The 21,040-nt window shown below is 43.1% G+C and overlaps 1 protein-coding gene across 4 annotated transcripts in view; it reads right to left on the bottom strand.

Annotated features, from left to right (window-relative positions):
- PHEX (phosphate regulating endopeptidase homolog X-linked) overlaps nucleotides 1–21,040 on the bottom strand; it is a 209,933-nt gene that overhangs the window by 89,048 nt on the left and 99,845 nt on the right. For all 4 annotated transcript variants that reach the window (XM_038587067.1, XM_038587065.1, XM_038587066.1 and 1 more), the window contains one exon: nucleotides 17,690–17,791. In XM_038587067.1, the coding sequence (XP_038442995.1) occupies nucleotides 17,690–17,791 (102 nt within the window). The remainder of the gene's footprint in view (nucleotides 1–17,689; nucleotides 17,792–21,040) is intronic.

Raw genomic sequence — 21,040 nt, 5'->3', positions numbered from 1 at the left:
AAACAGACCCATGGGACTGTCTGCAGGAAGAAGGGACAATGTGGCACAGAGAGAAGAGAGAAACATACCCTCACACAAGAAACTCCAGGCAAGGGAAACCCACATGGGGAAGACAAATCCCCAAAACACGTGAACCACAGTAATAGGGTTCACACAACACAACACACATACAAAACACCCCTACAGAGTCAGGCTCTGGTGAACAGGGAACATTGCACTGCAGGGCACTACAGCACCTCTTCTTCATAAGGCCACTACTTTCAAGAGCAGGAGACATAGCTGATTTTCCTAAAACATAAAAACAGAGAGTTTGACAAAACAAGGAGACAGAGGAATATGTCTTAATATTAATATGTCTTAAATGAAATAAAAGAACAAAAATCACACCAAGAGAGCTAAATGAAACCCCAATAAATAATATATATGCCTGATAGAGAATTTAAAGTAATGGTGATAAAGATACTTGACTTGAGAAAAAAGTGGAGGACCTCGTGAGACCCTCAATAAAGAGACAGAAAACATAAAAAAGAACCAATCAGAGATTAATTCAGTAACTAAAATAAAAAATATACTTAGGGGCACCTGGGTGGGTCAGTTGGTTAAATGTCTGCCTTTGGCTCAGGTCATGATCCCAGAGTCCTGGGACAGAGCCCTGCATTGGGCTCCCTGCTCCATGGGGAGCCTACTTCTCCCTCTCCCTTTGCTGTTCCCCTGGCTTGTGCTTTCTCTGTCAAATAGGTAAATAAAATCTTTAAAAATATACATACTAGATAGAATAAATAGTAGACTAGAGGAAGCAGAAGAGCAGATCTATGACCTAGAAGACAGAAAAATGGGAAGCAATCAAGCTGAACAGGAAAGAGAGAAAAAAATAAAACATGAAAAGTGCCTTAGGGAAAGGAGCAATACCATGAAGTATAAAAACATTCACATTAGTAGGGATTTCAGAAGAAGATAAAGGGGGGCAGAAAAATTCATTTGAAGAAATATTACCTGAAAACTTCCCTAATCTGAGGAAAGAAACAGAAATCCAGATCCAGGAGGCCCAGAGAAATCAACCCATGGAGGTCCACAACAAGACACATAATAATTAAAATGGCAAAAACTAGTGATAAAGAGAATTTTAAAAGCAGCAAGACGGGTGCCTGGGTGGCATAGTTGGTTGAACATCCAACTTTTGGTTTCAATTCAGGTCATGATCTCAAGGTTGTGAGATTGAGCTCCATGCCAGGCTTCGCACTCAGTGCAAAGTCTGCTTGAGATTCACTGTCCCTCTGCCCCTCCTGCTCATGCTCTTTCTCTCTCTAAAATAAACAGATTTAATTAATAAATAAATAAACGCATCAAGAAAAAAGAAAACAGTTACATACAAGACAATCCCCATTAGGCTATCAGTGGATCTTTCAACAGAAATTTTGCAGCCAGAAGTAAGTGGCATGATATATTCAGAGTGCAAAAAGGAAAAATTCTGTAGTCAAGATCATTCTATCCAGCAAGGTTATCATTCAGAATAGAGGGAAAGATAAAGAGTTTCCCAGATAAATAAAAGTTAAAGGAATTCATGACCACTAAACCAACCTTACAAGAAATCTTAAAGGGGAGTCTTGGAGTGGAAAGGAAAGACCATAAATAAAAGAAAAGTAGGAAACACAAAAGCAGTAAAATTAAATAGATCTATAAACATGGGCAGCCCCGGTGGCTCAGCGGTTTAGCGCCACCTTCAGCACAGGGCGTGATCCTGGAGACCCGGGATCGAGTCCCATGTCGGGCTCCCTGCGTGGAGCCTGCTTCTCCCTCTGCCTGTGTCTCTGCCTCTCTATCTCTCTCTCTGTGTGTCTCTGAATGAATAAATTTTTAAAAATCTTTAAAAAAAAGATCTATAAACATAAACAAACATAAAGGAAGTAATCAACAGTAATACAATAATAGAAAGGAACTTTAACACCCTACTTATATCAATGGATAGATCATCCAAACGGAAAATCAACAAGGAAACAGTAGCTTTGAACGACACATTGGACCAGATGGATATAACAGATATATTCAGAATATCCCAAGCCAAAACAGCAGAACACACATTCTTTTCAAGTGCACATGGAACATTCCTCAGAATAGATCACATTTTAGGCCACAAATGAAATGAAAACACAACAGTCCAAAATCTTAGGGATGAAACAAAGGCTATTCTAAGAGGGAAGTTTCTATCAACAGGCTTATCTCAAGAAGCAAAAAAAATCTCAAGTAAACAACCTAACCTTACACCTAAAGAAGCTACTAAAAGGACAAAGCTCAAAACCAGTAGAAGGAAGAAAATAATAAAGATTAGAACAGAAATAAATGAAATATAAACTCAAAAACAACAGAAACAGATCAATGAAAACAGGAGCTGGTTCTTCGAAAAGATCAACAAAATTAATAAGCCATTAGCTAGAGTGCCTGGGTGGCTCAGTCAGTTAAGCATCTGCCTTCAGCTCAGGTCATGATCCTGAGGTCCTGGGATTGAGTCCCACATCAGGCTCCCTGCTTCTCCCTCTTCCTCTGCCTGCTGTTCCCCCAATGTGTGCTCACTCTCTTCCCCCACAATATTCTGTTAAATAAATAAATAAAATCTTAAAAAAAAAATAAGCCATTAGCCAGGCTCATAAAAGGTGGAGGGGGGGGGGGAGAAAAGAGAGAACTCAGACAATATCAGAAATAAAAAAAGAAAAATAACAACACCACAAATAGACAAAGGATTATAAGAGAATATTATGAAAAATTGATGCCAACACACTGGACAACCCAGAAGAAATGGATATCCTAGAAACCTATAACCTCCTAAAACTGAATCAGGAAGAAACATTTTTTAAAGATTTTATTTATTCATGACAGACAGAGAGAGAGAGAGGCAGAGACACAGGCAGAGGGAGAAGCAGGCTCCATGCAGGGAGCCCGACGACGTGGGACTCAATCCCAGGTCTCCAGGATCATACCCCGGGCTGAAGGTGGCGCCACACCACTGAGCCATTGGGGCTGCCCGAAACAAAATTTAACAGACCAATTACAAGCAATAAAATTAAAGCAGTAATTTAAAAAGTCCTAACAAACAAAATTCTAGGATCAGAGAGCTTCACAGGCAGATTTTACCCAACATTTAAAGAAGAGTTAATACCTATACTCAAACTATTCCAACAAATAGAAAAAGGAAGAAAAGATTCCAAATTCATTCTATGAGGCCAGCTTTACCCTGATACCAAAACCAGACACAAACACTACAGAAAGGGGCACCTGGGTGGTTCAGTCAGTTGAGCATCTGACTCTTGGTCTGGGCTCAGGTCATGATCTCAGGGTTGTGGGATTGAGCCCTGTGTTGGGCTCTGCACTGGGTGTGGATCCTGCTTGGGATTCTCTCTCTCCCTCTACTCCTCCCTCTCTCTAAAAATAAACAAATATATAAAAAGAATGTAAAAAAAAAAAAAGAGAACTACAGGCTATGGTAATAAAAAACAGTATGGTATGGACAAAGAAAAAAAAACACATAGATTTGTGTAACAGCATAGAGCCCAGAAATAAAGCCATATTTATATGGTCAATTAATCGTTGACAAAGGAGGCAAGAATATACAATGGGAAAAAGATGGTCTCTTCAACAATTGGTGTTGGGAAATCTGCCTGGACAGCTATATGGGGAAGAATGGTACTGGACAACTTTCTTACACCATACACAAAAATAACAAACTCAAAATGGACATGCCTGGGTGGCTCAGTGGTTAAACATCTGCCTTTGGCTCAGGTTATGATCCCAGGGTCCTGGGATCAAGTCCCACATCAGGCTCCCCGCAGGGAGCCTGCTTCTCCCTCTGCCTATGTCTCTGCCACTCTGTCTCTCTCATGAATAAATAAATAAAATCTTAAAAACTCAACTTAAAAAAAACTCAAAATGGATTAAGGACCTAAACATGAGATCCAAAACCATAAAATTCCTAGAGGAGAGCACAGGCAGTAACCTCTCTGATATTAGCCATAGCAACTTCTTTCTAGATATGTCTCCTGAGGCAAGGGATACAAAAGCAAAAATAAACTACTGAAACGTCAAAATAAAAAGCTTCTGCACAGCAAAGGAAACAATCAACAAAACAAAAGACAATTTACAGAATGGGAGAAGATATTTGCAAACAACATACCTGATAAGGGATTAGGATCCAAAATCTATAAAGAATTTACACATCTCAACACCCCAAAAACAAATCATCCAATTAAAAAATGGGCAGAAGACACAGACATTTCTCCAAAGAAGACACCCAGATGGCCACCAGACACATGAAAAGATGCTCAACATCACTGACCATCAGGGAAATGCAAATCAAAACTACAATGAGATATCACCTCACACCTGTCAGAATGGCTAAAATCAACATAAGAGACAATAGGTGTTGGTGAGGATACGGAGAAAAAGGAATCCTGACACATTGCTGGTGGGAATGGAAACTGGTACATACCATGGAAAACAGTACAGAGGTTCCTCAAGAAATTCAAAATAGGGGCACCTGGGTGACTCAATCAGTTAAGCCACAGACTCCTGCTTTCATGCTTCAGGATTCTCTCTCCCCCTCTGCATCTCCCCGTACCACTCGCCCGTGGTCACTCTCTCTCTCTCTTTCTCTCTCTCCCTCTTCTCAAATAAATAAATCTTTTTTAAAAATTCTTAAGATAATTACTACAGGTAGGATCCAGTAATTTCCACTACTAGGCATTTACCCAAAGAATACAAAAACACTAATTCAAAGATATATGTACCCCTATGTTTACTGATTATTCACAATAGCCAAATAATGGAAGCAGCCCAAGTGTCCATTGATAGGTGAATGGATAAAAACGAAGTGGTATACACACACACACACACACACACACACACACACAGTGGAATATCATTCAGCCATAAAAAAAGAATGAAATCTTGCCATTCGCAACAACATGGATAGATCTAGAGAGTATTATACTAAGTGAAATAAGTCAGAGAAAGGCAAATACCATATGATTTCAATCATATATGGAATATAAGAAGCAAAACCAAGAAAAAAAAGACAAACCAAGAAACAGACTCTTAACTGTAGAGGACAAACTGATGGTTACCAGAGGAGGGGGTGTGTGTGAAACAGGTGACAGGGATTAAGGTGGGCACTTGTCATCATGAGCACTGGGTATTGTATGGAAGTGTTGACTCACTATATTGCAAACTTGAAACTAATCTAACGCTGTATGTTAACTATACTGGGATTTTTTTTAAGGATTTTATTTATTTATTCATGAGAGACACAGAGAGAGAGAGGCAGAGACACAGGCAGAGGGAGAAGCAGGCTCCATGCAGGGAGCCCGACGTGGGACTCGATCCCAGGTCTCCAGGATCACACCCCAGGCTGCAGGCGGCACTAAACCGCTGCGCCACCGGGGCTGCCTGGGATTTTTTTTTAAATCTGCTCTGGCACCTTTAGAGATATTAAAGGACTAACTCATTATATAAATCAATAAAGACAGACATTTTTGGTGCCTTCCAGCAGTTTATGTCAGTATAAACTTTGCATCAGCATATTCAAGTTGTGGATAAGAGAAAATCTTTTCTATAGAACAATTCCAGCAGACAGAATGACAGAACTTGAAAATCACTAGTTGCAACACTTAATGAACTCATGTACCTATGCAATATTATCAGTGACCATGAAAATAATTAGGACAGTGGTTTTCAACCCTGGATGCACATTCGTATCTCCTGAGGAACTTAAAGAAATGCTGATACCCCAGGGAGTCTGGCTGCCATTGTCTCTGGGGTGCCACATCGGCGTTAGGATTTTCTTAAAAGCTTCCTAGGTGATCCTAAGACACGGTGGAGAAAGAAGATCACTGCGTGAGGTGACAGGTTGATGGGTAAGTTAAAATGGAAGAATCAGGCTAACAACACCCAAACCCACTGATCAAGCTCCTCAGAGGAAGTGGGGAAGCCCATCATCACCAGCCTCTGCACGGTAGGCTGCAAGGGAAAGCACACAGCAGGGCCCGCCACGTCCTCCTGCCAAAAGAAAATTGAACCTGAATCTCATCAAACCTCTAGATTCAATTAACAGGAAATGTAAAGGACAGAAGAACATGTTAAAAGAAAACACTAGGATATAATCAGCCAAATCAAGATTGCTGAAAACTCTACCAAATGATGCAATTTTTTTAAGAAATAAAACTCCCAGATAAAACAGGAGTGGAAGCTCTTAAAGTTTTTGAAGCCTTGAAAGATGGACCTATTAACTGCAATATGTGCACTCTGGATAGTAATTTGAACCAACTTTTTTAAAAAAAGAAACATTTTTTTAGATAATTACAGAAAACTGCATAAGGACAGGCTACTAATTAGTGAGTTTTTATTAATATTGGCAGGTATGTTCACAGTACTGCACTTAGGTAAAAAAGAATCCTTACCTCTTGGAGATATATAATGAAGTGTTTATAGTAAAATGATGTCAGGGATTAGCTTTTGAATTCTCAAGCATCCAAACAGGTGGGGTGGGGGAGTGTATGAAGTCAGAATGACAAACACTGGTGAGAGGCTGGTGGAGGTGGCTGAGGAGGACCTGGGGATTTGTTAGGTACACTTCTGTGCACATCAAAAAATTTAATAAGATGTTTAAAAATTTTTAACAAAGTCAGTAAAAGTCCACTTTGTACCTCCACCCCCAAAGAAAACAATCTAATTGGCATCAGCTTCTCTTTCCCAATTTTAGGACACTGTAATGGCACATCACATTATTTGGTGAGGAGGAAATAAAAAAGCAACTCAAGGGAAAAAAATGAAAATGTCATCTTACTAATACTGAGCATTTGTTCTCTGCCAGTCACTGTACATACCTTACTTATTTAATCCTCCCAAGCACTCTGTGAAAATGATAGTATCTCTGTTCTCATTTCATGGCTGAAGAAACCACGTCCTCAAAAGATGTGCTTCTTGTCTATGTGTTTGGTGGAGCCATGATCCTTACCAACGCCTGCCCAGGGGCCACAGAAGGGCATGCCAGGCCATGTTACGTTCTGAGCTTGTAAAAATCAACCAGCCAGCCATAATTCTTCCCTTACAGGGGTCACTTCCACTCAGTAATCTCTATTTTAGAGTTTTTTTAGTCATAAATAAACATACGATGCTATTTCAAAAGTTCAGAGAAGACACGAAAGACTTCACTATCCAAAATGTTAAAAAAAAGTATATTCCGTTATTCTCTTTCCAAGACTATAAATGAGGAAATGGATTAAAAAGGATGAGAAGATATATGTTACAACATGGGTGAACCTATAAACATTATGTTGAGTAAAAGAAGCCAGACATAAGGGACGCCTGGGTGGCTCAGTGATTGAGCGTCTGCCTTTGGCTCAGGGTGTGATCCTGGAGTTCCGGGATCAAGTCCCACATTGGGCTCCCTACATGGAGCCTGCTTCTCCCTCTGCCTGTGTCTCTGCCTCTCTCTCTGTGTCTCTCCCGAGTAAATAAATAAAATCTTTTAAAAAGAAAAAAAATAAAGATAAAAAAGGAAGCCAGACATAAGAGGCCACATATTCTATGATTCCATGTATATGAAATGTGCAGAATAGGTGAATCTATAGAGAGAAAGCCAAATGATGGTTGCCAAGGGCTGGGGGGAAGGCAAGAGTGAGGAGTGACTACCAAAAGGTATGGAGTTTCAATTGAAGAGTCAGAAACCTTTTGGGACTAAATAGCAGTGATGGTTGCACAACATTGTGTAAGTACTAACAGCCACTGAACTGTAGACTTTAAAACAGTTAATTTTATGTGAATTTTACTTCAGTTTTAAAAAAAAATAAGAAAAAAAGTATGAGAAGCTAGGGGAGGAAAGAACTATGAAACAGAAATGATAAAGATTTAAAAGTTGTTTGGAAGACAGACTCAACAGGATTTGAGTGCTTCCAGTTGGCTGGGAGGGAAGATTGAGATTTCTGGTTTGGGAGTCTGAAGAGCTGGCTGTACCCCAGTGAATGATGTAATCTGTACTGAGGATCACACGAGACCTTAGAAAGAATGGGAGCCCAGTGAATGTTCAATTTCATTAGCTTTCTATGTTTTTTAGAAGAACACTAGAGGGGCACTTAGGTGGCTCAGTTGGATAAACATCTGATTTTGGCTCCAGTCATGATCTCAGGATCCTGGGATCAAGCCCTGTGTCTGTTTCTCCCTTTTCCGTCTACCCCTCACCCTGCTCATGAATACTCTCTCTCTCTCTCAACTAAATAAATAATCTTTAAAAAAATAAAAAAGAACACTAGTAAATCAACGAATCCCTAAACACAATATAACTGGGTTCTATCAAGTCACAGCCAAATAGCTCATGATCTCTGAGCAGGCAAAAAGGAGGAAGTCGATGACAGTTCCACAGAGTTGTTCAAAGTAGAACAACTGGACTAAAAATCTACTGGTTAATGAATTACTTAGTGCCTAACAAAAGACCATTCTCCATGAATCTGCTCAGTAAATGAATCTAGAAGGAGTCTCCAAAGGATAGGCAAAGACACCAATTCTGCCTCCATTTTGTAAGCATGCTCACTGATAACCGAGAAAAGCAATCAAATAAAAAAGCAGATTACTCAGATAATGAATGATTTAGAGGTGGAGACACTAGTTGACACACGGAGTAACAGACTTGAGATTTTTAACAGTTTTTTAAAAACATTTTATTTTTTCATTCATGAGAGACGCAGAGAGAGAGAGAGAGAGAGAGAGAGAGAGAGAGGCAGAGACACAGGCAGAGGGAGAAGCAGGCTCCATGCAAGGAGCCCGATGCAGGACTCGATCCCAGGACTCCAGGATCACGCCCTAGGCTGAAAGCAGGCGCTAAACCACTGAGCCACCCAGGCATCCTCTTAACAGTTTTTTTTTAATGATTTTATTTATTTATTCATGAGAGACACAGAGAGAGAGAGAAAGAGAAAGAGAGAGGCAGAGACACAGGCAGAGGGAGAAGCAGGCCCCATGCAGGGAGCCCAATATGGGACTCGATCCCGGGCCCCCAGGATCATGCCCTGGGCCAAAGGCGGCGCTAAACCACTGAGCCACCAGAGCTGCCCCTCTTAACAGTTTCTTAAGATCCCTTTCTAAGCAGTTAGTTTGGAATTTAGGGAATGCTTTACTTATGCACAAAATGTTTATCGTAATAATATCATTAACACCACAACCTAACCATCCAGTATGGAGAACTGTTTAAGGAAAAATACTCAATAATAGTGAAAATTCTATTATAAAAACTATGTAGCAGGAGAAAGGTTTATAATATAAACGAGAAAAAAGAAATCAAATTCATATATATCTAATGTTATTCAAACCTATGTACAGGGGAAAAGCCCAAGTAATATATCAAGATGTTTGTGGTGGTTGTGTTTGGATGATAGAACTAGCAAGAATTTTTTTCTTTCTACTTTTATGCTTTACTTTCAAAATTGTGAAAGTTTCAAAAATTGTGCTCATACTTTCAATGAGCACAGATTTTTATAACAAAAATAAACATACAGAAGATCCAAATATATATATATTTTTAAAAGCTGAGCCATGAACCAAAGGTAAATGGATCTAAAAATAAGAATAAATATGAAGTTCTAGGATGAGGGTTTTAAAAAAAAGCCAAGATTAGGACTGGAGCAACAGGGCTTAACAACAGTTCCTGAGGGATAAAAAAAGACCTAGAAATTAACTGACTGAAAATTCGTTATGAGCCAACAGTGACATGGCTGAGAGGAAAAGATAACCATAATATAAACTTCAGATTTTTTAATATAATTTGTATGCAAAACAAAGGCAGTAGTAATATTCCCATTGTGTGATGTGAGTTGGACTACATCTAGAATATTGTGTTCAGCTTTGAACTTGAGCTTTAAAAAAAGATGGTGAAACCTGGACAGTAGCCAGCAGGATGAAGCATCAGAACCACAGTGCGGAGCAGTGATTCCCACACTGGCTGCATGAGAATCACCTGGAGGGCTTATAGTTCTAGTTACTTCCCAGGTGATGCTGATGCTGGTCTGCGGACCACACTTGCAGAGACCCACTAGCACTGTGGATAAAAGCCCAGAACAGACCACCAAGGACAGAGTCCCAACCCTTCTGCCTACTGGATGTATGACCTTGGGCAAACCTGCTGGCACTCAATGTGCTTCAGTTTCCTAATCTGTAAAAGAAAAAAATGTGACCTGCCTCATACCAGATATTATGGCATTAAAAGTAGTTAATATTTCTAAGGCCTTTAGAACATCCAGCCTAGCATATAATGTTTGTTAATTCATGAGAAACACTAGAGACATTTCATCTGAAATAGAAACACATTCAATATCTTCAGATATTAGATGGCTTCTCCATGGAAGACTCATTCCTGCCTACTTCCTGGGACAGTCAAGGGTTAGAAATGACCAAGAAGGAGCCTTTGGATCTCTAGCAACAAGGACTTTTCAGCAGGCACAACACTGGTGGGGCAGATGGCCCGGGGTGGGTTCTGATACTCAGGGCGCTGCCTTGTGAGAAATGTGAGAAGGGATTCCTGTAAGGGGTAAAACAACCATTTAATGGATGTTAGCTAGTTCTAGTAACACAGCCTTGGGATAAGGCAATCTTCACCTATGATCACCAATAGTTGTCAGAGCGTTGGCCCAAGACCAACGGTATCATTGAGAACTTGTCAGAAATGCAAATTCTGAGGCCTCACCTCAGAGCTCCAGACTCAGAAATTCTGGGGTGCGACCTGACGATCTGGGTTTAACAAGCCCTCCAGATGCTGCTGTGCACCTTAAGTGTGAAGACCAATCAGCTACAGCATCACACAAAACAATACTTCCATGAGGCTCTAGGATACCAAAATTCGATTAAACTCATTCTAATAAGGTATCAGGCATAACAAGCTTTTGATAAATATATGTATCAAACTCCTTACACCAAATATTTGCTTCTGTGTTTCAAATATATACACCGAGGGTTACCAGAGGGGAGGTGGGTGGGAAGACGGGTGAAACAGGTGATGAGGATGAAGAGTACATTTATCATGATGAGCACCAAGCAAGGTGTAGATTTGTTGAAACCCTACATTGTACACCTGAAAGTAATAGAACACTGTATGTTTACACTGGAATTAAAGTCAAAAACTTCATAAAAATAATAAAGCAAAATATGTATCACAAAGATAATGCTGAATTTGTTCAAAACCAGAAAATCCACACTCCACAAAGAAAAGCAGGGTGCTCCCCCATCACCCTCTCAGCAGGGGCCATTCACTATTAATTGCCCATCGGGGGATGCAATGAGGAGGAGGGCAGTGTTCTGACATGGAGCACCAGAACACCTAAGGGGTGAGAGGTACCTCAGAGACCGTGGTCTACCGTCAGTGACCTTCCCAACCCAGACAAAAACACAGTGACCCAGATACACACATGGAACCTCACTTCCCATCTCTCTCTCCTCACCAGCCAGTCCCACCCAAAGCCTCTCCCCGGCCACAGGACAGCAGCTTAAAAGAAACAGCTGAACACACTTAGAGAGACGTTCTCATGCTTCAGGCCTTCTTCTAAGTACTTCCAGTATATTAACTCCTGCATGAACAAGTCTCTGAGGTAGGCACTCATCTTCCCATTTTACAGGCATAAAAAGTGAGGGTCAGAGAAGTTAAGTAACTTCCAAAGATCATACAACCAAAAGGGGCAGACACTGGCTCTGAGCCTGAGCAGTCTTTCTCCACAGTCTGTAGGCCTAACCTCTATACTGCACTTCCTGTTGAGGCCAGTTAGAGAGGAGATACAAATATGAAAGCTACTACCTTGCCAGGATGTGCACGTGAGAGAAATGGAGAAGCACAGGGGCAGAGATAGGGAGCCCGAGAACGCCAGCTAGCTCAAGATGGCAGCAGTGTGGGCCCGAGGTCTACAGGGAGTGGGGAGGGACGCTGAGAGATGTCACACACTATTCCGTCAACCCCTGTGTGTCCCTGGGGGAGCAATGGAGTAGAGGCAAGGACCTGGCATTCTTGAGCACATGCAAAGAGCCTTGAATTTGGAACAGGGAAGGGCAGGAGACAGTGTGACAAAAGCCCCTCCCTGTGTTTTCTTCCACAGGATAATTTAAAACAAAAATGTGAAATGAAGCTAGAGTGAAGGTAGCAAGGGAAAGGGAGAGCTGGGTGCAGAGCTGTTGAGATCTGCAAGGAAGAGCCAGAGGAAGCCCTACCCGCAGGCTATAAGAACATAAGCAGTGACACGAAGTGGGGACAGAGTGGGCAGTACCCAAGTCAAGTGCCCCCATGCGTGGGTTTAGGCTCCGTAAAATCTTCCTCCCCTACAGCGACAGCCAGGAGCACTTTGTCCCTCCATTGCATTAACTAAAATTTCTCCCCATCTGTCCAGCACCCATGTTCCAGCTCTCATCTCCCAGGACAGTGAAAGGCCCTACAGAGAAAGGAAGCCACGAATCATCTTTGAATCTGCGGCTCCTGCCCCAGCACCTGGCACATCACTGGTTCTGGAAACGTTTGTGCAACTGAATTTACTGAAGTAGTACTCACACTGAGATGCAGTGAAATGTGTTGTCACCTTAAGGCCAGTAAGGATGGAAAGAGCACACACCCCAGGCTCTCTGCCCTAGTTGAAGATCCCCAAGAGCAGAACCCGAGACAAGGATTCAAGTACAAGCAGTTCATTTGGCAAGTGAAAGCAGCATCAAACACCAGGAAAGGACTTGGGAAGTAAGCAGAGCAAGGCAGGCTGTCAGTAAAGGGCATCTTCCGGAGCCAGCTGTCCATGTGAGCAGGAGGAGCTTACCCCACTGGGGAAACTCCAGGAGCCCATGGTGAACACAAACTTGAGGGAGGAGGGGGCACACACAGCAATTCCCATCAGTCACTGGGAGTGTTTATTCCCTAGACCATTGGGCCCTCTGTACGAGTACTATTAGCAGGTTCCAGTGAAAAGAGAAAGCTCTTGGCAATGTGCACGGGCCGGCAGTTGGAAGCCAGACAGATGTGCAGTAAAATGGTCAAAGCAGGCAGTGGGCCTCCCACTAGCACCCCAGAGCTCAACAGGTCTAGGGGGATGCAGGAATTCGCATCTCTAATGCATCTCTCCCCTCTCTACCAGGAAAGACTAAGGTGACTCACCAAAGACAACTTTAGACCCTATCAGCCTGGGGATATCAGCAGACTAATCTACGTTCCAGACTTCACTAACTAGCCTGTGTCTACCATTAGTTTCCCATATATTTACCTTCCTACCATCTGCTGCCCTTGGAAGTCCAAAACCACTTTCCTTTATCATTTCTCTGCAAATTTTTTGTTCTTTGTTAAAGATGCTATGTAAGCTGAGGTTCTAAGCCACCTCTTTGAGTTACTCATTTTTCTGAGTTCCCTCATGTATGTATGAAATATACACAGTAATAAGCTTCTGGTTGATTTTCTCTTGTTAACCTACCTCTTGTTACAGGGGCCCAGTCAAGTACTTAGAGGGGTAGAAAGAATTATTATTTTTCCTCCCCAAAGAAGACAAAGCCAAAGAGGTGAGATACACTTTTGTTGGCCCTCTGTAGGAAAACTCTTCCCCCCTTGCTCTTCCCCACCAAGCCTGTGTCTTGGAGTTGCATGCCTGTGCTGATGGAACCATACAGTACATTTCTGGAAATCCTCTGTACCTGCCATGGCCAAGGTTAAGGCCACTCGCAGGATCCTGAGGATGCTGCCTTCCTAGCATTTCCACCCAGGTCTTTTTTCCTAGGGATGGCCAGGCAAACATAGGTCCCAGGAGTAAAGAGCACAAACAAATATTTCAGAAAGCTTTTGGATACAGAACTGAACTCTAGTTGGGGACCAGCCGAATTCAGGAAGCTGCTTCTCCTGATCTGACAGAGCTCGCCAGCAGAATCTCTGCTCCTGCCACTAGGGCAGCCAAAGGCAGTGCTGCATCACTTCCTGCCAGGCCTCAGAATCACTATGTAGTGACCTTGAGATTCTCCTACTCTGTTCTGAAAAAGGCAAATCTTCCAGAAGATACCCCCCAAAATAATTTCCATCACCTTACACTCATCCCACATCTATGATAACTGAAAAAATAACAGGCTTCCTGTCCTTTGCTGCTAGTTTACAGTAAAAGCATATGCTTGCAGGAAACAGAATCCTAAACAAAAATTGGTGTTTATTTCACGATACTAAATTTCCAGTTGAAACCTATACCATCAGTTTCACAACACTAAACCACTCGTGACCCCTTAAGAGATGAGAGGAGCAAGACAGGGAGACTGAGATAACAAATTTACCCTTCCCAGGAGCAGAGGCATCCTCGTTTATCTTTTACAGTAATCACGCCTAGTGAAGAACACAACAAAGTCACATCCCCACACTTCCATCTTGAAACCAGGGGTCACTGCCACACAACTCAAGGTGCTAGGCCTCAAGCCACAGCAGGTATCTGGACCCTCCACACTCAGGAGGCCCGGCACTAGGGAACACTTAGGTCAGCACCCAATACAGGAGGTACTGGCATTTGTTGCAGTCCAGAACTTCATGGTTAGGCAAAGAATAGCCTCTCTCCCTCGCAAATCAGAACATTTTTCCAGCTTTCCCAATGGGTTGCCAAGTGACTCAGCACTGGCCCAGTGTGGGCACTATTATTGATGAGAAATCTTCCGCCTGGGTGATATACTGCATACAACACATGCCCAAAGAACAGTGCCAAGTCATACCAGGAAGTGCAGGCAAATTATTCACCTCCACTTCGAACGTAGGCAAATCCTGTCTTAATGCAGAGGCTACTCTGTATCAAAAAGACAAAGCTCTAAGATCGTCAGAGATTTCCAACTAAGATTCAAGGAATTAGTAGACAGAACCTCTCCTTTCTTGTTGACTATTAAAAGGCAATCAAATTGAGGACAGCAGAGAAAAAGGGCAAGAAAAAAAATAATTTTTCAAAAACCACCCCAGAGCAGAAAGCTGCATAAATGCCTTCGGCTTCCTACATGTTGTCTTTGTGAGTCTACGAGCTCCGCCCAGAGGTCATTTCCAGAACTACATGTTCATTTAACTTGAAAAACAGAAAATCTGCATCTTCTGGGGGCCAGAGCCCGACATGCCTTGGGAAAGTGCTGAAAACTCTCAGACAACATCCCCTCCTTCTTGCCTTTTAATAAAGGAATGTCCCTGAACTCTGAAATACAGGATTTACTCAGAGAGCCTGGTGAGATCCAGGAGGAAAATTTCCTTTGATATTTGTACCTGTCAAGGAACAAGTTGAGTTCCTGGCAGGTTGAACTCAGCTCAAAGAAAGCAGAGTGTTCAAAGAGTACTTTAAGAAGAAAAAGTGACAGCTCTCATTGAAATAAAATATAAGACTGGAGAGCAACTCAGGGGGCAAACAGGAACATGTCTAATATTAGAAGAACTGAGAATAATGTGTCTTCAAGAAAGACCCATGGGCCACTTGCCTGGAAGACCCAACTGTAAGGTGCCCATTCCTTGATGCAACTCAGAAGATCTCCCCCTAAAATAACCAGTCATACCTCCCAAAGAACTGACTGCAGTCTCCAGAACAGTCCTCTGGTATCTATCCATTCATCACAGGCACACAACCCTCATCACTCCACCCCATCCTCCACACGGGTGACTCTCAGGCCACGAGGGGTCAGGCTAGGATAAAGAGTCCCTAGCATTTGGAGTTCTCAACTGCCCAGTGCAAGACAAATTCTGTTCGAGATATCACAAGCTAGCCCAGCAAATAAATGAAGCCTTCAAAAAACAACAATATGTTAGTGCCAAAAGTTTCATCTACCATCTGGAGAGCTTCTCATCACAGCCCGCGTGCTCCTGCCTTCATCAGCTTGCGCCTTACATGACTTAAGACAGCTCTGACAGATTCTCGAGGGGAAAAAATCCAACTTACCCTTTGTCTTCTAACACCTGCCACCCCCGGCCACCCAAGTTCTTTCTCCACTGCAAACAGTGAACAGCCTTTTCATGTCTATTGACAAAAATATCTACAACAATGTTTATCCATTTCAGGAATATCAAAGCTCTAGAAAACACCCTTGCTAAACCTCTGCACATTCTCATTTCAATAAGGCTAAGCATTCCCAGAATGTTGCCCTCTGTTTTTTTGTTTGTTTGTTTAATAGACTTTATTTTTCCGAGCAGTCGTAGGTTCACAGCAAAATTGAAAAGAAAACACAGAGATTTCCCATAAAACCCCTGACCCCACACATGCATAGCCTCTCCCATTAACAACCTCCCCCATCAGAGTGGTACCTTAGTTCTAATCAATGAACCTGCATTGATACATCACGACCACCCCAAATTCAGTTTATATCAGGATTTACTCTTGGTGCTACACATTCTGTGGGTCTGGACAAATGTAGGACAACATGAATCCACCATTATAGTACCATACAGAGTAGTTTCACTGTCCTATCTTCTCCCTCTTGACCATAGGGCAAAAAGATCTGTACTCAGCATGACTCAGTAGGACTCTAAGCAGTGTTCCCCAGGCCCGTAGAGCAATAAAAACTGACTAAAGTCACAAATGTTCCAACTGCACCCTCAATCCACTGAATCAGACCTTGCAAGGGAGGGGCCCAAAGAGCTGTTGAGCATTTAGGCAGCCCAGGGGATTACTACCATCAGCAAGGTTTTAAAATACCTCTCTAAAGAAGAAATGTTCTGGGGCACCTGAGTAGCTCAGCGGTTGAGCATCTGCCTTGGGCTCAGGGCGTGATCCCAGGGTCCTGGGATCGAGTCCCACATTGGGCTCCCTGCAGGGAGCCTGCTTCTCCCTCTACCTATGTCTCTGCCTTTCTCTGTGTGTCTCTCATGAATGAATGAATGGATAAATAAACAAATAAAGAAAGAAGAAGAAGAAATGCTCCTAGTTCAGAGTCTCCCAAATGCAGAGCAGCGTCCATGAAGAATGTGGGAGGTATTCCCCACCCACTTGAGCTCCAGCTCCACCTGAATACCTAGCGTTCAAGATGGGTCTGATTCTTGGTTTTGAAGCAGCATGGCTGCTAATACCTCTCTCACGTAGTCCTTCATCTTGTCGCATAGTACCAGAAAATGTGACAAGGCCCACCAAGCGTCCACTTCTATTAAGAAACATTTTCATATTCCTACAGCCTGGTCTACTACTGGTCTGCAGTTTATAAGCACGCTGTTTGGATCATTAGAGCAAGATGACGGGTTAGGAAGTAGACTTGCTTGGCTGTGGGCAAGGCTCTTCCCGAGGACATTTGCACATGTTGTGCCCAGAGCAGAAGGACACACAGCCAGTATGGGTTTTTCTTCTTCGTGCCTTGAGGGCTCTCCTGCCAGCTGCTCCCCCGGGCTCCCCACTGCTATGCATTCTCCCATAGCCAATGAGGCCCCATGGCAAAATTCGCTGGGCAGCTGGCCATGTGGCTCTTAGAAACAGCAATTAAGAGAGGAGGAAAGGCTGAATCACAAGGTGCTAGAAATGCAGTTCAAGAAAGAAGAAAGTCGGATCTTCTTTGCTCTTACCTCCTGGTGATGAAATCTGTATGTTCACACCGAAACAGCCACCTGACTCTGGGGCCATTCGGAGTCAAGAGCTCAGTCAATATAAAAATCAAGTACACAATATTAAGCATGAAAATCCATTAAACCAAAGTCACATATATATTTTTAATCAGAAGGAACCCTTACCTTCTCTTTGGCTTTCCTTTTTGTCCCTGCATCCATCCACTCATTTTCTTTCTCCAGCATGTCAATAAAGGCCCAACGAATACCCTCAATCAATTCCTCCATCTACAAGGAAATATCCAAAGAGACAGGTCAAAACCAAGAAGCTCCAGACGTTTTCTGGGCCATGAGAAACAGTTCAGCACCAAACATGGTGGCAAACAGGTTCCTTTCAGCTTGACTCCAAGCTCTGGCAACATTTCTTTTCCCGGGAAGATGCCTTTCCCCCTACTCCCCGCGCCCCCCCCCCCCTCCCCCCGCCACCACTAGAAGATAACTAATCATTCCTTCGCAGACAATGGTTTGATGGTCCAGTTGTAAAAAGATTATGTGGAGAAAGGAAGTCATCACAGGTCATGACAACCTAAGACCCGGCTCCTAAATTAAGCCATCCTTATCAAGGGGGCAACTAATTTCAATAGTTAATAAGGATCTGAGAGAGACACGCAAAAGCACAGGCTGTGTGCTTCAGGCGGGTGTTACAGAAGCAAGTGAGCGAACAGCTGAAGGAGACACTGTTAACAGGGAGACAGACAGGGAGAGCCAGCACCCCAGGAGACTCTCCCCCAGTATAATTCAGACTCCTGTCAGGACCCTAGCTTTTCCCAAAATGAGTGCCAGCGGTCAGACCAAATGCTTGCCCATTCTCTGTAATCCTCCTTCTCTCCTCTCTACTCCCTTGCAGTTTAGAAAAGTCTTAGGTTATTTCAAATCTAAAATGGTAGGTCTGGGGACGCCCGGGTGGCTCAGCGGTTGAGCGCCTGTTTTCAGTCCAGAGCCTGATCCTGGAGACCCGGGATCGAGTCCTGCGTTGGGCTCCCCGCATGGAGCCTGCTGCTCCCTCGGCCTGTGTCTCTGCCTCTCTCTCTCTCTGTCATTCATGAATGAATAAATGAAATCTTTAAATGATAAATAAATAAAAAATAAGATGGTAGGTCTGAAGGGGGCTACTACAGCAAAGCTGACTCCTGAGGGACCTGTGCCAGTGTTTTGACAGTAAGATCACACACCCACACTGATGCTGTTTGCCCTGGCTTTTCTTCCAGTGTTTATGGGTCAGCAGAGAGAACTAGGGGAAGAGAGATGCTGACGCCTGCCCTCAGAGGCCCACACAGAGCAGTGTGGGAGGTCTTGCCCATTTATGGGTACAACCCCCTACCACCACCACCAAATTCCATTCTCTTGCAGAGATGCCTTCATTTTCTTGGTAGGACACTTAAGAAAGAATAAATACTAGGTTTGGCACCAGGATTAAATTTTTCACTTAGGATTAGGGGGTTGTAAATCCATTTTTAGCATTAATTCTAGAAGGAAAGTTTAGACGTCTCCTTGGTTCTATAATGAATTGTCGGCACAGAGCTTGAAATAATTTTTTTCTGTTTAATAGGTTTTCAGCTATGTTTTCAGTTCAATAACAGTTGTAAGAGAACCAGAACTGTAAATCAGTGGGCTGGGTTCCATCATATGTAAATAAGAACAAACAGCAGATGGAAGGGGGTGGGGGGAACTTCACAGCTATTTTTTCCCAACTAAGTAAAAACATTAAGGGAAATCTCAACTTGGGATTGGGGCATGGCTGAAAACATGCAGTAAACGAAGAGTCATGGTCCTCTAAAACGATAAAGTCAGTGGTTGTCAACCTTGTCTACACACTGAGATCTCTGAGGGCGGAAAGTCAGGCTGCTCCTGTCGCTGCTGCAGGGTGCAGCCTGGGCTGGGAGTCCCAAAAGCCCCCCAGGTGAGTCTACTGCGCAGCCAGGGCGGAGCCGCAGCGGTCTAGAAGGGGGGGGCACCTATTTTACAGATAAAGAAAATAAGAGTCAAGACAGTCCATGATCTGTTCCAACCACAGAGCTAAGTGACAGCTGTGATCTCAGAACTTGTAGGATCAACAGAGGTGTGCCTCGTAAACAAGGGAAATGCCAGGCAAGTAAAAGGGAATCAACAGAGAGATGCAGAAGTCGCAATTTCAAACAGAAAACCCACACAAGGAGGATGTTAAAATGACAAGAAATTCTCAGCAACTAGATTTTTATGCCCGTTCAGCCACCAGCACCTCTAAATTTTTATGACCTCATCACACAGCAACACATGTCAGTCTGCCTGTCATCTTCACATAAAAGATGAAACAATATCTTCCCAAGCTAATGAGGGAGGGGCAATCAGGGTGAGAAAAAAGTGGGCAAATTAATTTGAGATGGACTCAGTAACCAAATCAATGGAACCAGGGTCAGATTCCTCCCCAGGCTTCCAGTATGGGCAGCTAGGGGAATGCTACTGCTATTTTCTAAGACTGGGGATGCTGGAAGAGAAAGAGGGCTGGGGATAAAAGCCACACCTCAGTGGGATGAAGGGTGCATGGGAACTGGAAACAGCGAGTGTGGACAACTCGGTCAAGGACTTTGTCTAGCATCAGAGGGCAAGAATTCCTGGCCCCTTTGAGAGTCCTCCTAGCTGGACTAAGAATCAAACTGACATGAGACAGGTTAATAGGGGAAAATCAAATTGAAGAGCGTATGTATGGGAAATCCCCACAGATGTGGAAATTCCAAAGGTTGGCCAGATGAGGTCTGTATGTCATTCTAAACTAAGGACAAAGGGGTAGGGGGCCTAGGACTTCAGGAATGCACTTCACCGAGCAGTAAGAAGAGCAGGTGTTTGGTAATTAGATGTCTGTCCCGTGGGTCACTCAAATAAAACTTATCTCTGCTAATAACGCTTACTCTGGGAAAGACTCCCAATTTAGATTCTTCATTGTGGGGAAGGGACAGGCAAAAGTTTCTCTCAAGCCCTTCAGCTCAGAATAATCTTAATGCCAAAGCAGCCCATCTTGGGGTAGCCTGCCCTTTGCTCCTACACCATGAAAGACAGAAAGCAAAGACAAGGCAGAGGGAGATGTAGGGTTAAGAGAGAAGACTGAGGGTTTGGGGTTTGGGTTGCCATGTGTATGTTTGTCACTGTTGCTGCTGCTGCCGCTTCTGTTGTTGTGGCTGCTGACCATGTAAGAGATGTGACTGTGTCTAAGTATCACTGGGAACTCAACAATAAGAGAACCAAAGTGATTTTAAAAATGATTCAAGGACCTTGACAGTCACCTTCCTAAAGAGAATTTACACATGGCAAGCATAAGAAAAGATGCTTCCCATGAGAGGTCATCAGAAAAATGCAAACTGAAGCAATGAGATATCGCTACCCACCCATTAGAAGGGCCCAAATCCACAACACTGCCACCACTGAATGCTGCTGGCAAGGCTGTGGAGCAACAGAAGTCTTCTTCAGTGTTGGTGGGAATGCAAAATAGCAGAGCCACTTTGG

This window comes from Canis lupus, chromosome X, assembly GCF_011100685.1.
Source record: "Canis lupus familiaris isolate Mischka breed German Shepherd chromosome X, alternate assembly UU_Cfam_GSD_1.0, whole genome shotgun sequence".
NCBI classification, from domain to species: domain Eukaryota; kingdom Metazoa; phylum Chordata; class Mammalia; order Carnivora; family Canidae; genus Canis; species Canis lupus.
Note: the sequence above shows the minus strand (reverse complement) of the source record. Positions and strands in the feature narration are given on the sequence as shown.